Source organism: Pyrenophora tritici-repentis, chromosome 8, assembly GCF_003171515.1.
Source record: "Pyrenophora tritici-repentis strain M4 chromosome 8, whole genome shotgun sequence".
NCBI lineage: Eukaryota > Fungi > Ascomycota > Dothideomycetes > Pleosporales > Pleosporaceae > Pyrenophora > Pyrenophora tritici-repentis.
This window is the reverse complement of record NC_089397.1, coordinates 972,244-985,290: the sequence shown is the minus strand read 5'-3', so window position 1 is coordinate 985,290 and position 13,047 is coordinate 972,244. Positions and strand designations below refer to the sequence as shown.

Below are 13,047 nucleotides of genomic sequence, written 5' to 3'. Positions count from 1 at the left end.
AATATGCCACTATTGAATGGCGAGTATGCTCCTGTCTTGTGACCACAGAATGTCGCTCCATTGCACCCGAAGCGGCAACTGTGCGCTGCGAATCTCCGTATCGATGCCGATGCTACGGCCCCGTTCGTCTCTCCCGCCGGCACAGTCCCTTTATGACGTTGCCCCCATCAAGTGCCTTTAGGCCAGCTAAGCGATCGCATCAACTCTTTCCCACGCTTGTAGTTGCACGCTATCCTCTAGCTTTGGCTTCGACGCCTTGTCGAGGGATACACGTTGTAGTCCCATCATCCATCCTACGAGCCCAGATGGCACCCAGTTGCCCACCAGGTCATATGTGACACTCCCGCGCCCTACTCGCCATACTTTTCGCGGCCGCTTTTGTGTGAGGGCGTCGAACACGCCATTATGTAACTCCCGAAGTGAGCTTCCGCTCTGGCTTAACAGTCCCCGGTTTTGCGCGACCCGTGTCTGGGCTTCAAAGTTGCTCGCATACAAGGCCCTTGTTGTTGCTGGCCAAGCAACAGGACTGGCGATCGATCTAGTCGGGAGATGCTGTTTGAGCCCCACGTTGGTGAAATCAAACGTCCCTAGATGAAATTGCAGCACCTCAATGCCCAGGGTCCCCAGCTCAGCGCGGAGCGAGGCCAGGAAACCCTCGAGGGCACTTACAATGGTAGTTTCTACGCTGTGAAATGGCGGCCGCAATGATGCAATGATGCTGGGTGTGACCATCAAGACGCGTGATTTGAACTCACAGACTGTAGGCAGTAGTGCCTGCGTGACAGCGATAGTGTTGAGTACCTTGGCGTTCAGGGCATCAGACCAAAGCTCAGGGGTCACTGTTTCCACGGGGCCAGTAGGATAAATGAGGTCAGGCACCAGTATGACACCGCTGAGGTGGAGGTTGTGCGGGGTTGCCCCCGAGAAGGCGACGTGCGGCTTTGCGAGAAGAGCGTTGAAACGGTCAATGGCGTCCTGCGTGCCCATGGTATCCACCACGTCCAGATGCAGCGGCCGCACATCTGCCCTCGACTCGCTCAACACTTGCTGCTCTTCGTCCATACTAGAGCATATAATATATACAATAAAGCCGCGTCGTTCTAGGTCGAGGGATAGCGATCGGACGATGGGCGAGTTGGGAGGCCCAGCAAGAACTACTATAGTCAGAATCTTTCCATATACCCAGTGCATGTCTGATGCTCACCAACAACCTCCGTTCGTGCCCCATTGCTCGCTTTCCGCGCTCGCCTCTTGCGGTTGTAGTTTCTTCGTTCTCTCCAGACAAGAAAGCCTCCTGTGCCAAAGAAGGCGACAATCGCAGCCGTCAACGCCCGGTTCTCAGATACCCAGTGTTGGAGGCGATGCAAGTATGTGCCAGTGATGGTGTGCGGGGATGGAGGGGGTGGACGTGGTCGTGCGCGTTCCGGAAGCCATCCTTCAGGAAGGCTCTTCTTGATGTATCCAGCTACATGGGCAAAATGCGCATCCGTTGCATCCCATATCGATCCGGTAAAGGTGCGGACATCTTTGGAGTACTCTGCTAGCTTCACCTACGTCAGCAAAAGCTGCAAACCACCTGCCACCTTCACACTCACCACGCCTAGAAACTGCTGGTCGTCGCTTGACATGTTGTCACGGATATTGCAAACGTGTGGGGGTGACTTGCAAGTGCGCGATGCTCCAGCTCTTCGCACGTCGCCTCCGGTAAGTTAGTCGTTGCGAGGCCGTATGTGCACTACACTACGTCAGGCTCTGGCGACTGACTCGCGCCACCATCCTACACGACGCTCCCACGTGAGTGCGGCTGGCTCGCTGTCGTCGTACCACGCCCTCGGTGCCCACGTATCTATTATTGAGCCTACACGCTTACCTACATACTGACCTGCAGCACATCGCCTCCACTCTATTTAGACGATAGCAGCGGGTAAATACTATCTTTGAGTTAGCATACCCTCATTCAGGCCCGCCCTGCTATTGTCCACCACCGAGATACGACGCGTGAATTGCTTACGTGGCCGGCCTTGTCGTTTGCCTCTTTCCTGGACTAATCTCTGGGTTCCCTTCCACCTGCTTCTTTGCCGTTGCAGTAGGACTTTTCTTCTTCTATTTTAAGGTCATCGTATCGATACGCATATCCACTCTCTCTAGGCCACCCATCGTGAATCCGAGGAAATAATCGCCACTGCAAAAGCACAGCGGCGACACATTCAAAGGGCACAACGCCGAACAAACGGAAATAGTAAGAGCTATGCGGGAGATCGATGCGCATTTCGATGCCTACGAGCATCTGAAACATTTGCCCAGGGATGGAGAGGCACTACATATGCTTCGCAAGGCTGCATCCATGGTCAAGCCCATGATGAGGAAGCGCGGTTGGAAAGTCGGCACGTTGGCTGAATTCTTGCCGGACGAGCCTCAGCTACTAGGTACGTAGCATGAGGCTGGTTGCTAACTCTTGGCTATGGCTAATAATTGCAAGGCCTCAATATCAACCGCACCGAGAGGATCCTCATTCGACTGCGATATCACTATGACTCTAGGCAATTTCTATCCATGGAGCAGATCACAGATACTTTGTTGCATGAACTCTGTCACATTGTCTTTGGTCCCCACAATGTAGACTTCAACAACCTCTGGAACGAACTTCGAGATGAGCATCAATCGCTTCTAATGAAGGGCTACACTGGTGAAGGCTTCTTGTCGCAAGGCCAAAAACTCGGCGGCAGACGCATACCGCTTGACGAGATGCGCCGACAGGCGAGGAAAGCCGCCGAGAAGCGCAAGGCCACTACCAATTCCAACTCTGGAGGCCATCGCCTCGGGGGTACGCGGCCTGGCGGACGTGACATAGATATGCGCAAAGTCATCGCCGATGCCGCGTCACGTCGAAGCAGTATTACCGAAGGATGTGCAAGCGGAAGCTCGGACGCAGGGAGGCTCGTCAACCAGCAAGAGCAGGATGGATTCCGAACCAGGGCTGAGCAAGATGACGCTAACGACTGGGCGATTGCGCAAGCACTGCAGGATCTCATGTATGACGAGGAGATGCAGCGGTTAGGCGCGCCGACTGGCAGCGGGGGACTAAGCTGGGATCCTCAAAATGGTCTGCAGTTTGATAGTAATCCGCCTTCACGCACTGCATCTCCTGCACAAAATTCATCGGGGTTAGCATGGTCAAGGAATAGAGACGTCGCGGTCACTTCATCCGTACCTCAGCCTTACCCGACACGTAGTACCACACATCCTCCACAAGGCCGTCCGCTATCGCGACTAGTCACACAGTCATCGTCCAGAACACAAACGCAGCCGGAACCAAAGTCTACAAGAACACCCTCCTCGCGTCTGATATCCGACGAGGAAGAGCAACTACGTAGGAAGCAACTCCCGCCCACTCCACCACGTACATCTCCCGTCCCACAGCCCCTGATTGTCCCCACTGATCCTGACAAATGGGCATGTCCGCAGTGTACGCTGCATAATCCACTCGACTACCTTGCTTGCGAGGTCTGTGGCTTGGAACAACCACCCCAGCCGATACCTGAACACAGGCGCTTCGCATCGGGACACACGGCGCCTAGTTTACCGAGACCACCACCGCAGTCTGGGTTGAGGGGACAGGGTGCGACGCCGTTTGAACCTGCGAGGGGGCGGTTAGGCTGGAATTGCTTGGAGTGTGGAACTTTCATGGTAAGTGTCATCACATGTGACAAGGAAGATGTTTGCTAACCTTTATGCAGGAGAGACAGTGGTGGACATGTTCGCTCTGCGGGACCATGAAGCTAGAATCATAGATTTCGTGCATAGCTATATACATATATACATGGCTTCGTCGCTGAGAGAAGCACTGCAAGCAATATTGTAGTGTACAATAGCGACCTTGAACTCTGCCAGTTCTCTCAACTCCCCCCCCCCTTACTTCAACCCTCTCGCATCCACCTAGCAAGAGTTACCCACCTGAGTCAACAGACCCAAAGTCCAAGGCAGTGAGTTGTAGTTCGCATTAGCACTAGGACTAATACCCTGGTACAAAAACCTCATTGAGCACGGCTTAATCGTCAAGGACTGATCAACCACTGTCCTAATAATCTCTCCATGACTAAAGGACTCAGTCCAGCTCTTCCCCGATGCAAACTGCACGTTCGCCGCGCCCATGAAGGGATTTGCCTCCGTCGCCGCCAACGCTGTCCACGGCCCCGCCAAATTCGAGCTCGTCCACGACTTGAAGTAGCGGATGCCGCCGGGTGAGGACTTTACGCCAATGCACTCAACCAGCAGCAGGTACTGGCCGCCTCCCACGCTGTACACGTTGGACGCTTCGTATAGGTCGTTGGGTTTGGTGGTCTGCATAGCGATGACGGGCTCGCTCATGCCCTTGGGGAACGAGGATACGGGCGTTTGGCTGCGGTAAAGGTGGCCGTTGTCGTCGGAGCTGAAGAGATGACAGTTTGCGCTGTCGCAGATGACCCACATGTCGACCCAGTAGCCCTTTCCGATGTTGTTTGTGACGGTGGCGGGCGTGCCGTTGGGGTAGAAAACTTGGGGTGCGGACCAGCCGGCTGGGTTGGAGATGTCCGGGTTGGTGCTGTAAGCTGCATTGCCGTTTTGGTAGATGAGGTACCAGAGCTTTTGCGAGCTCATGTAGACTGGATGTGTGTTAGCGTGTTTTTTTAAGAGACGAGTGATGGTGGTTACTTACACACTTCGGGAGCAGCCCTGTATCCAGTACCAATCTTGCTCTGATCGAGGTAGTAAAACGGGGCCTGGTTGGCCTTGCTAAAGTCTGTAAAGTTGAAGTACAGAAGCGTGTATCCTGCATCACTCGCCCCACTGGCAAAAACATGGTACACGCCGTTGACCTCAACGATGGACGGGTCCTTGACACCAGCTATGTTGTGGCTATCTTTTTTCGGCGAAACCAGCACATCGCTGCTCGACCACTTGAACGAGCTGGGCAGCTTAGTTTGTCGAGAGGACAAAGTCACTGGTGCATCGACAGGCAAACTGCGTGCCACGGCCGAAGCAACGAATGCCGCGGCGGCGAAGAGGGAGAACCGCATGGTTGATGTAAAACGAGGCGTGATTTCGGGAGGAGTTGCAAGACGAAATCGTGCCGGCTTCCATCAGTATCACGCATCCATCTCTTTATATACACAGCTACACATGACCACCCCTCCTCCCCATCTTTTTTACAATTCCCGCGGCAGAATTCCTGCCATCTTAAGACACGAACAGGGGGATATACGGCTGTCGGACTGGGGTGCATGCTCGTGGGTATGCCGAACAACGGAAATGGAAACGAGAAAACAATCTAAATTCCCCACCCCCCGCATTTTTCGCCTTTGGCTACGCCATGTCCACGCTACTTCCCTCACCTGGCAGGTATCTACGTAATATACTATCGCGCTATATTGCGTGTGAAATATAAGCTTTAGCTACTTATACTCCCACCTGCAGTATTTTCAAGGCTGCCACTAGCCTTGTTCGCGACAAATCAGGCTAAAGTTTTTACCTTTTGTGAATTGCACTATATTTTGCATTGCAGATGAAAACCTGATTTGCTTGTTCACTTCGTCTGCATACTTCTAGGCCAGCTTCCCACTTCCCGTGATGATTTCATTAAGGACATTAATCAGACGGGTACCTACCTGACATCCTGGTGCCAACATACATTTACTAAGGATGCGCGTTCCTGGGAAAGCATGAGTGCGTTCATCTTAGTTGCAGCCACCGGGTTAATGGTGCCCGAGCATCCGTCGACGCTGCAACTACACCTCCCAAGTTTGGCTTGAAAAATTCCCTCTCCTCAAAATTTGGACCGGCTGTGCTTAGTCAAAGATGCCAAAGCCTTTACGGTCATTACGGTCTTCTTCCGGTGGTCGCATCTCGCGATCGCTCTTCGTATTCTTGCATAGGTAACAAAGTTTATTCCAAGTCGTAGCAACACCATCAGCTGTCATCGTGATCACCGCATAGACTCCCGGAAGGATTTACGCACTAGTATTAATAGCTACTTGGTGATGATGGCGTTGAGTGCTAGCTAAGATCGGGAGCATGCTAGTGGAAGCTCACGTGGCAATATTGAATACAACCGCGTATCATATTTATCCGCGAATCATAGAGAGGTGGGTATTGGAAAACGAATGCTGGATAACAGGTTTGGCTTAGGGTGTATTTTTGGGGGGAAACTATTGCCTACAGAGCTCGTGTTTTTCATCGTCCGATCCAGAGAACGGAGGGCAGCATGACTCCAAGTGTCCATGCATCAAAGCATCGTCTCCACAAATCCGACTCGTCGCAGCAGAGGATCAAATTCTCCGGATTCTGGGACGACCTGAGCTATTCTCTACTTTCTTTCCTCCGTCGTTGAGGCTAGCTACTAAGGAATTGGATTCACCATTTGATGTTACTACCCCATCCATCGTTTCCACTCTGCAACCATGCCCCATTGGCGTTTCCCTTCTTCTCAATGTTCTCACCCTTCTCCTTACTGGTGGATTTTGCAGTCTGGCTGTTTGCTTTCTCGCTGGGTTCGCGAGACTGATGCTGAACCCATGCCTCAGTCAAGGCCTGTGCCATAACTTCAGTTTGATCACTGGGCTTTGTTACCTTCTCTTCCTCCTTTTCTGCTTCATGGTGGCGATGGCCATGCTTGTGTTTCTTCTCCCTAGACCTTTGAGCTTCTTTGAGCTTCGTCTCCAACTTGAGCATCTTATCAATCAACTCATCCTGTGGGACCTGTTTGAGTTTCTCCTTCTTGATTTCGGTAGTTCGAGATGGCAGAGGCTTCTCCACTCCAGATATCTGATCTCCAAACAGTGCTTTAAGTATAGAGCGACTGCGGTACTTGAATCGAAATACGGCGTATGGCTTGTCTAGTTGATCCATGTACTCTGGCCTACCCACTACATGTCCGTACTCGGTTGCCGGGCCAGGTCGCACCTGGTGCTCAATTCCTTTTTCGCTGGCAATCTTTTCCGGGATGATGTAGCGCGGCTCTTTTGGGGCAATGTAAGTTTGATTTTCGGAGATGGTCCGAAGTTTGTGTGACAATGGTGGAGGGGGGAATTGCCAGTGCGCCTTTGGGGTGGTCAGGTCCGTAGAAGAGTTACGAAGTTGGCGGTATTTTGATAGGGACTTGTTGCTGTAGCGACGAGATGCTGAAGCAGCCTTTTGGGGTGTTTCTACCACTGGAATCTGCGGAGCTGGCTTGACGTCGTTGCATGGGACAACTTCTTCATGGTCTTTATTGGCCTGAAAGTCCCATGTCTGGGTTTGCCATGGTGTTTCAGAGACGAATGGATTTTCGACGGCGTTCTCCGAAGCGGACCGCAGGCTTGTCGCATCGTTGACAGTACCTTCTTTCTCCTTTTCCCCTTCACTCTTCAGTGTCTGAGGTGCGCCCCAGTTGTTCTTCGGACTCCAACCATCGTCGTTCTTATCCCCGCTATTGTCCTCCATACCCCAATTGCTATTTTTCGCATGAACACCGTCATCCTTCATGCTGGCACCATCGCCCTTCATGACCCAATTGTTATCCTTGGTCTCCCAGGCGATGGCTTCAACTTGGTTGATGTCGTCGGTATTGGCCCAGACATTGGTTTGATCGTCGTTCATAGGTTCATTCGGGGTTTTCCAGCCCTCCGCTTGATCGTCTTTCATAGGTTCATTCGGAGTTTTCCAGCCATCGGCTTGACCTTCATTCATAGGCTCGTTCGTGGTTTCCCAGCCATTCTTGCCTTGTGGTTTTGGTTCCTTCTCTTCCCAGCCAGAGGTACCAGTAGTACCCCAGCCAGACTCCTTGTCGTCATCATTTCCCCATGAATCTTTTACACTTCCAGTCTTCTTGACACTTCCCCAACTAGAAGAGGAAACAGAACGGCTTTCTTGCTGCTCAGCACCCACTGTACCATTGACAAGATCTTTCAGCGATGATGCATACGGGGGAGGGAATTTATTGCTAGCATTGCTTTGCTTCCGTATGGGATCAAACACTTGCGGACCCTGACTTGGAGGATGTACACTAGGCTGCCATGAGGGTACTTGTGTCGGGATCAGATGTATTGGCGCGTTCATGATAATCGGCGTGGCTTGTTTGATCATGGGAGAAGCAGCGGCATAATGGGTTCCTGCTGGCTGCGCCATGGGTGCGTACTGCGAAGCCTGTGATGGTCTTCGCCCGTCGTCTCGCTGCGCAGATTTCGTACGCCGAGAACGGCTCTTAGACCTGCTTTTTGTTCCAAGTGGTGCATGAGTCCGAGAACGCGATGCCCGAAGAGTTTCGTCTGAGCTGCTCAAGGAGACGACTGAGTCTGAAGGCCGTTCAAGATATGCGTACCCTGTTTCTTCTGAAGAAGACGACGTGATTCCATGTTCTCGTCGAGAGTGCTTTGTACGTGATTTTGAGCGCGACTTCTGTTGTTGGGAGCTGAGTTTAGAACGCTGGCGACTGTGTGTATCCAAATTGATTGGGGGGATGGCCTTCACATTATAGTGACTCAGAACAGCTGGTGGCTGAGATTGGCTCACTGGATCGGAAGCCTCCCAAGTATGCGCTTTGTTGGTCGCCCATGTCTCTTCTGTATCCCAAGAATCTGAAGGTGTCTCTTCATGCAGTTTCCATCCGCGATGACTTGAGGAATCGGTTTCGGAGAAGGGCTCAGCACTCCACGTAACGCGACTGCCGGCTTTGCTTTGCGACTTATGTTGGCTCCAACCGCCTTGAGAGTCGTTCCATTTCGAGCCGTGATCACTATCACGCTCGTGCACAGAGAAAGCCGCTGGCTGAGATCGTTTGTACGGTTCTGGGGTCACTGCGACTGGAGATGTCGGCCATGCTCCAGGTAGGTGATTCTTGATGTCCACATCTGAGTGAATTTTCTTCTTTCCAGCACGTCCTTCAGACTGCGCCTCAATCCGTCGCGACTCTTCCAATCCCTGCTTCACTGCTGTAGTAATCACTTCGTTCAACCAGACAGGATCTTGAAAGGGAACTTTAGACGTCCTGGCATCTGTCGCTCGTTGTCGGAACGGCTCTCCGTCGCGCGGTATAGGACCGCTACCATACTGAAAGCCTGGTGGACAAATTTCGCTCGTGCGCCGCGCACCAGGACTGACAGACTCGGTGTATCTGGAACGAAGCTGCGTGTGATGTGTGACAGATGCTTGAGGAGGCACGCCTTGTGCACCGTGAGCGCTGCGGCGGTTCCGTGATGACGATGCTTTGCGGCTATCATCCGATTCGACATACGGCTGGCGGTAGGAGGATAAAGGTGGTGGTGGACTGAAGCCATTGCCGAAATTATGGAAAAGGGGCAGACGGTCGTCGTACATAGACTTTTCATTCGAGGGCCCCGAGCTCCCATCTAGACCAAAGTGCTGATCAAGGTAATCACCTGCTCCATCGAAGTTCATCGTCGCACCAGATTGGGCATTGCGGATACCCGCGCACCGCAGCACGATGACTTCTATACAACCAATGTTCTCGAGAATGTTTGGTGAGCATAGGCTTGGTGCATCGTCTGCTGATGCTTTGATATGTTAGCAGGCGTCTTCCAGAGACCAGCCGTCAGACTTACTGATGTTCAATTTGTCAAATGCCCACTCGCGCGCAATCATCGAGCCATCCCCTTGTCTCTCCTCCTTTTGGCGAACTCTGAAGTCGACCAAAGAGCGGCTATCAGAAGGTTTCCGAAGTTTCAAGTCCTGTCTATTGCGGTTGCATTGGTAGACACCGTCAACGTATACAAAGATAGCCACGCCTGGTGCGATGAACTTGTTGGAAGTGAGGTGGACCGAAAATGATTGCGGCTTGCTGGGTACAGGTACGAAAGTCTCTACAAATCCATCGCCATAGATGGTGCCGAATTCTTCCAGTGCCTTTTGGGGTTCGGAAAGCTCGATTGCGCAACTGAGATCTTTGAGCGAGGGCATTGTTCAGGTGGATGCTATCACGGCGTCTGCAGGGCAGTCGCTGAAAAATGAAATGTGTTGCTGGTGTGAGCAGTCGCGAGGTGGTTGGGTGGTTTGGAGCAGTGGTCTGTTGTCGTGGAGACGGGTGTAGGTGGAGTGGTTGAAGTTCAACGACTGCCAATTGGCTCGATAGATAGCTGGATGGTGACGCTCACCGAAACTTCGTCCTAGACGAACAAGCCGATGATCACAGCTGAGAAAGGTGTGCCGGTCTGTCTGGGAGAAGTCACCATATACTCGACGAGTGAGGGCACCGAAATCGGCAGCTCGCTCCCTCACTAACACTATACCTTCACCACTTGGAGACTTGTTGCAACGTAGCCTTGTGAGAAATGCCAGCACCGAAACGTAAACAGAGCTTTCCCTCGGCTCGATTCGCTGTAGGCCGCCCAGTGTGAGCAAACAGTAAACACCCTTGGCTATCGCCAAGTACTGCTGGATTCAATTGGAACCGGATTTTTGTACAGCACCGCGAAGGTGAATGGCGTCACTTGCGGCCTCGGAATTTCCGCCATATGCGATTGAATGTGGGGGAGGATATGTCGGGAGAAGACGGAAAGAGCGACGCAATCACACCATTCAAACGAGAGTATTAGCAGTGCCTGCCTGTCACAGCTCGTTGGTAAGAGCGTACACGATCTACAATATATATTTCGGCATTCTACAGTCCGTACATCGATCGGCCTTAGTATACATATCAATAATGATGAGGCTATGCTATATACTTTCACAAATCATTCGCAGCAAACAAAGGGTATCTCAAACGTATAAGCGCGGTATCAACGTCAAGACAATATTACATGGCAAGCTCATCCACGTCGTCATCTCCATCATCTATCCAAGCGCGTTTTCGAGCTCCCAAACTAGGAAAGCTTTTTCGTTTCACAAGACTCTTTGGAGCGGGTGAATTCTTCCTGGTCCAGCTCTGCTTGATCTGTTTCAGATATGTCTTGCGATTAGCCTTAGACGCAGATTTTGAGCCCGAAGAGTCGAGCATAAGTAGGCGGTTTGGTTGAGTTATCGGTGTTTGCAGGGTAGAGAGGAAGTTTGCTGGGGGGTGTGCTGGTCTCGCGCTTTATCTGCGGGGTGGCCGGTGTTGGGAAATTGTCATCGTCAACAAGGTCAATGGAATTGCTATTGCCATGTGCCGTGTTGTGCGTGGCGTGTGGGCTCTGTTGGTGCGGAGCGAGGCTCTTGGCACTAGTTGTGATCGTGGGTGTGGTCGGATCCGTTTTCGCTGAGCCATCTTCGTCGTCTTCTGCTTCCGAGTCGGGCACTACTCCCCAACTGGCTGGTGCCTTGTCCGGTTTCCGTGTTGATATTGGGGAAGAGGTTACAGACTCTTTCTTTACTTTGGCTGGAACCGGCAATGTGGGCGTGAGGGTTGCGCCCCCGCATTGGCAAACTAGCGAGTAAGTCTTGCTGTAGCTGCTCCTCGTCGATGAAGTCCCTCGTTTCTATAGAAGGGATTATGACGTCTTCTGGTACGGGATCCGGTGTATCATCTCTCGGCATCAGGAGCTGATCCTCAGCCAAGTCGTCGCCCGCTAATGATAAAAGGTCCCTTTCGTCATCATCGAAGTGCGTGCTTGATGAGAGGATGTTGTAGTTGCCTTCTTCTTGTGTCGATTCCATCTTATCTTGCTGATTATCTTCATGCTCAGAAGAGCTCGGAGTTGGGAGATGGTGAGTCTGCACCGACGGGAGTTCAGCCTGTGTAACAGAGCTATGGTCGTTACCCTGAATAGGGCTGCCCACGAGGACTACTGGTGCCTCTTGTACGTGTAAGTTATCATTCTTGATTCGACTCCAACGGTTATGTAAAGCTTTCAGTGGCCACTGTTCCCATTTTTTCTTGCTGGCCTTGATATGGGGCCAGGTCATTCCATCTATTAACCTACGCTTGCTGATATACACATCATCTTCATGAGTGAAATGGTATTTCTTGACTATATGCCGTGCTATCCGCCTCTGTATCTCAACGCGTGGACTGCTTCGGCGTGGTACAGTCGGCGAGCTTTGGTGTATTCTTGTACCAACCAAATTCCATGCCCTTTCGTTTGAAGTTTGTTTCTTAGCAGGCTGATTGTCAACAGCTTGTTCTTCACGCGGTTGCTGTAGCACACCATCTCCATCTTGTCGAATAATTGCCTCTTGCGCTGCCGGAACTGCTGTGGAGGCTGGGAGGGTTGGCAGGGGACTCGACTGAGCAACTGGATTGTGGTTTCCTTTGGCAGAAAGTGGAGGAAAGAACCACTTGGGGTCTGTTGCTGGCGCAACCTTGTCGCTGGTTGTTATAGGTGTGGTCGGCGGTGGGGCGGCGGTCGCGAAGGGTATCGGGGCATTCGATGGCAGTAGGCCTGCAAATAGCGGGACTACAGCTTGGTGTATGGCCTGGTTGATGGTTTGCGTCAAGGTTGTGTAGAAAGCAGTTTGTGCCTGCTGTCCCGCAGGCGTTTGTGGAAATTGAACGAGTTGCAGGAGGTTCGCGGTCGGGTTCGGCGTGTTGGGCGCTTGCGGTGAGGTCAATTGCGGTATCGATGTCGCCGAAGGGTATGGCTGATATGATGCCGGATGACTCGCGTCGCTATGTTGCGCTTTGTCTTGCGCAGGCTGAATCGCTTCTCCATGCTTGTCCTGTCCAGGCCGCCCACCTTTAGACTTTACTGGCTGTGTCAGAGCCAGTTCGTCCTCTGAATCCTCAACCTTCTCCTCCTCCTCTTCACATTGTTCCTCTGGCTCATGTCCAACTGTCAGTCCTAGAGTGTCCAATAGCATGGTTTCCTTTCGGTTGACCTGACGCTTCAGTCGGCGCAGATGCCCTCTATCCACGACGACTCTATTCAACTTCATGTCGATCTCATCGCTCATTGATTCGTGCATGCTTCCATACTTGTCGAAGATGGACTCTAGGCGGCCCTTGAACTTTTGCTGCTGCTTCCTCTTCGCGTTGATGTACTCTTCATTCTCCTCGTCGACTTCGACCGACTGCAGAATGCGCATGCGCTTTGCCGGCGACTCCATGACGTAAACAGGTGAGGGGCGCGGTATGTTGGCGGGGGAGATGGGATGTTTGCG

At 52.2% G+C, this 13,047-nt stretch overlaps 5 protein-coding genes across 5 annotated transcripts; 1 reads left to right on the top strand and 4 right to left on the bottom strand.

The window, feature by feature from the left end:
* Positions 1-186: 186 nt before the first annotated feature.
* On the bottom strand, positions 187-1,628 carry PtrM4_138310 (Short-chain alcohol dehydrogenase; the record flags this gene model as incomplete). The annotated part of the gene is made up of 3 exons (XM_066109374.1): positions 187-1,154; positions 1,205-1,544; positions 1,596-1,628. 3 exons carry the CDS (start codon positions 1,626-1,628, stop codon positions 187-189), a joined length of 1,341 nt encoding a protein of 446 aa, XP_065960296.1.
* A 620-nt stretch (positions 1,629-2,248) lies between these two features.
* On the top strand, positions 2,249-3,791 carry PtrM4_138300 (zinc ion binding protein; the record flags this gene model as incomplete). Its single annotated transcript, XM_066109373.1, has 3 exons — positions 2,249-2,426; positions 2,480-3,687; positions 3,738-3,791. The coding sequence occupies 3 exons, from the start codon at positions 2,249-2,251 to the stop codon at positions 3,789-3,791; spliced, it is 1,440 nt and encodes a 479-aa protein (XP_065960295.1).
* A 145-nt stretch (positions 3,792-3,936) lies between these two features.
* On the bottom strand, positions 3,937-5,057 carry PtrM4_138290 (Glyco-hydro-62 domain containing protein; the record flags this gene model as incomplete). Its single annotated transcript, XM_001938119.1, has 2 exons — positions 3,937-4,643; positions 4,697-5,057. 2 exons carry the CDS (start codon positions 5,055-5,057, stop codon positions 3,937-3,939), a joined length of 1,068 nt encoding a protein of 355 aa, XP_001938154.1.
* Positions 5,058-6,390: 1,333 nt separating this feature from the next.
* PtrM4_138280 (Ago-hook domain containing protein) lies at positions 6,391-9,930 on the bottom strand (the record flags this gene model as incomplete). Its single annotated transcript, XM_001938120.1, has 2 exons — positions 6,391-9,527; positions 9,576-9,930. The coding sequence occupies 2 exons, from the start codon at positions 9,928-9,930 to the stop codon at positions 6,391-6,393; spliced, it is 3,492 nt and encodes a 1,163-aa protein (XP_001938155.1).
* A 1,001-nt stretch (positions 9,931-10,931) lies between these two features.
* On the bottom strand, positions 10,932-12,993 carry PtrM4_138270 (Scm3 multi-domain protein; the record flags this gene model as incomplete). Its single annotated transcript, XM_066109372.1, has 2 exons — positions 10,932-11,326; positions 11,376-12,993. 2 exons carry the CDS (start codon positions 12,991-12,993, stop codon positions 10,932-10,934), a joined length of 2,013 nt encoding a protein of 670 aa, XP_065960294.1.
* Positions 12,994-13,047: the final 54 nt, after the last annotated feature.